This window comes from Phytophthora infestans, genomic scaffold, assembly GCF_000142945.1.
Source record: "Phytophthora infestans T30-4 supercont1.160 genomic scaffold, whole genome shotgun sequence".
NCBI classification, from domain to species: domain Eukaryota; phylum Oomycota; class Peronosporomycetes; order Peronosporales; family Peronosporaceae; genus Phytophthora; species Phytophthora infestans.
The window spans coordinates 192,147-194,779 of record NW_003303599.1 but is presented as its reverse complement, the minus strand read 5'-3'; the positions used below and the strand labels follow the sequence as shown (position 1 = coordinate 194,779).

Below are 2,633 nucleotides of genomic sequence, written 5' to 3'. Positions count from 1 at the left end.
ATCAATATACTCCTCGATCTTTGCCATCACTTCAGCCGTCATTTTCACACAAGCCTGACGGACCCCACCTCGCGGCTTGGCCGTCGCAGCGCTGTTCAGGATAGCACGGCGAGCAGTATTATAGGGTATGTCGTTGTGGATTGCAGCAAGTTTCCAATCACCACCTTCGCGTAAGACACGAAGGACGCGCTGCTTGGCTTGCTCTCGAGCGTGATCGCGCAGAGAGTTTGTGTTGACGGTGGGAGAAGGCATTGCTAAAGTCGAATTGAGGAATGAGAATATTTTACCCCTGCGTCAGTTCCAACAACGTATCTGTGAGCCACTTGTTGTCTTTGTGTCAGCAGTACATGAACTTGTGCTATGGATTCGTTTTGGCGCCTAAATTTGGCGCCCTCACATTGGTTGGGACAGGAGATGAGCAAATTTGCTCAGGTTGGGAATAGTACTATTTTTGTCTGAGACGGTGACTTTTTTTTGCCTCTCATCTCCTTTTTTCACATTGCCTGGAAAACTTTTGGGAAAACGTCAGAACGTGTATCAATTGGGCAAACGTTTGTCAAAAGCGGTTACAGAACCAGTCAGAGTGATGGTCACCGGCAGGTTTGAACCGAGCACACGTACTGTCACAAGTTTTGGGGATAAAAAGGGCGAAACCCATTGTTCAGCACAGAAGACTCGGCCCATTTACGAGGACAATCACAATTCAGCAAGTGAGGGACGCCGAGATGGCGCGAGCTGCGGCGCTGTCGAAGAGAACTGCGCCGTTGTACGCAGAGCAAGAGCGCATCTCAAGCGTTGCGTATTCATCTAAAGTTGGGTATTTCAAGGCGAAGAGCAGGAAACAGCGGTACATGAAGAGGCGGGCCCCAGTCCGAGATTCTAAGCGGGCTTACCGCTGTGGAGTGATGAAAACGGCGCCGCTAGGCGAGTTTGCCTCCTTCTGGAGGGGGCCATGCTACAGAGGCCCGTGTATTTCGCGTGTAGGGAAGACTGGGGCGGAGAGCCGATGTGAAGTCGAAGCACTTTCTTTCATTACGGACCTGGTCGATTTGACTAAGGAGGCAGGAGAGGGTATTTTACCCCCAGAGCATGGTGAAGTAGGCTCTGTTAGCAAAGATATTGCTAACCTTCCGGAAGTGATTGTTTTGTATGATACTAGCGACAATGAAGAAACAGAGAGAGTGAGTGATGAAGCTAGTGATTGCGGCTCTAATACAGCACATCCGCCAAATGAATATCGCGAAGAGTATTGCGCTCCGCCTATTTCGCCTCGTGAGATTATCAGTTTAATGGAGAGTGGTGACATAAGCAGCCATGACATAACTGAATGCAACGACGTTGACACCGGATGTCACGATGAAATCGACAATGTGTACTGGACTGTCACACCAGATATAATTTATTTGGACGAGTCCAGCGACGAAAACGACAGCAGGTCTAGCGAACGTTCTCACGGAGCTTCTGAGACGGGCGAAAATGAGAAAGCGAGCATTTTGCTCCTACAGAAATAATGACGTAGTTGCATGGCCTTCTGATGTAATGGAGATAACCAATACCGAGAACCCAAACAACATTTTGGTACCCGATTTAGGGCCGATGGATTGGTGTGGCTGCGACAAAATTTGCCGACCGGATGGTTGCCCAAATGCACTGGGTAGCATATTTTGTGCTCGGAATAACTGCCTCGACGGATCTGACTGTGGCAATCGACTGAGAACTGTGAGTGGCCTGCACCTAGTGCGTGGAAATATTGGATACTCTGTTTTCACGTCTGAGGATATTGAAAGTGGAAGTATTGTTGCTGAGTACGCTGGTGTGTTGACAACACACGACTACCGTAAGGACAAGAAAAGAACCAGCAACTACACCATCGGTTTGGCCGCGCGGTCGTCGCGCAAGGAGAACTTGTGGATCGAGGCGAAATTCAAGGGAAACATTACGCGGTTCATGAATCATTCCTGTGCGGCAAATTGCCGATTTTACGAGGTTCAAAACCGCCGCTTCGTCACGGTGGTTGTCGCTACGATGGAGGATATTCAAGCTGGAAGCGAGGTCACTGTTGATTATGGCGATGAATTATGGTTTAAATGCCAGTGTGGTGCGGATGGATGCTGTGGTGAATCTATCATTAGCAGTGACGATTCTTCTTAAGGGTTACTATAACGCAAAAACCCGGAATTGAGTAGCTTTCTAAATGCACAAACAAAACAAAAAAACATGAAAGTGACTTCATTATTGCTCGATCGCGAATGAGGGACACTAATAAAAACCCGGAGTTGAGTGACCTTCTAAATGCTCAAACAAAACAAAAAAAACACAAAATTGACCTTTTTGTTGCTCTATAGCGACTGAGGGACACTCTTTTTGAATGTGCTATGTGCCATCCGATTGCGTGCATGAACGCTTGTTGTGGCCTTTCCGATGGCAACTTGAGCAACTCTGTGAAGATCTATTCCCGTTTTCTCCAACACTTCTTATGCGCTTCGTCTTGGGGCGTCCCGGTTTCTTTGTAAAAACTGCAGGTAGCCATTCGGAACTCTGAGTGATGTCTGATTCTATCGGTATAAAGACAGCTTTGGCGTGGAGTGCATTGGCATACACCGACACTTTATAACACGGCTGAAAGTGTGTGT

General features: G+C 47.9%; 1 protein-coding gene across 1 annotated transcript; it reads left to right on the top strand.

Moving 5' to 3' along the window:
• Nucleotides 1-1,596: 1,596 nt before the first annotated feature.
• On the top strand, nucleotides 1,597-2,151 carry PITG_20541 (uncharacterized protein; the record flags this gene model as incomplete). Its single annotated transcript, XM_002895560.1, has 3 exons — nucleotides 1,597-1,719; nucleotides 1,807-1,815; nucleotides 1,930-2,151. 3 exons carry the CDS (start codon nucleotides 1,597-1,599, stop codon nucleotides 2,149-2,151), a joined length of 354 nt encoding a protein of 117 aa, XP_002895606.1.
• Nucleotides 2,152-2,633: the final 482 nt, after the last annotated feature.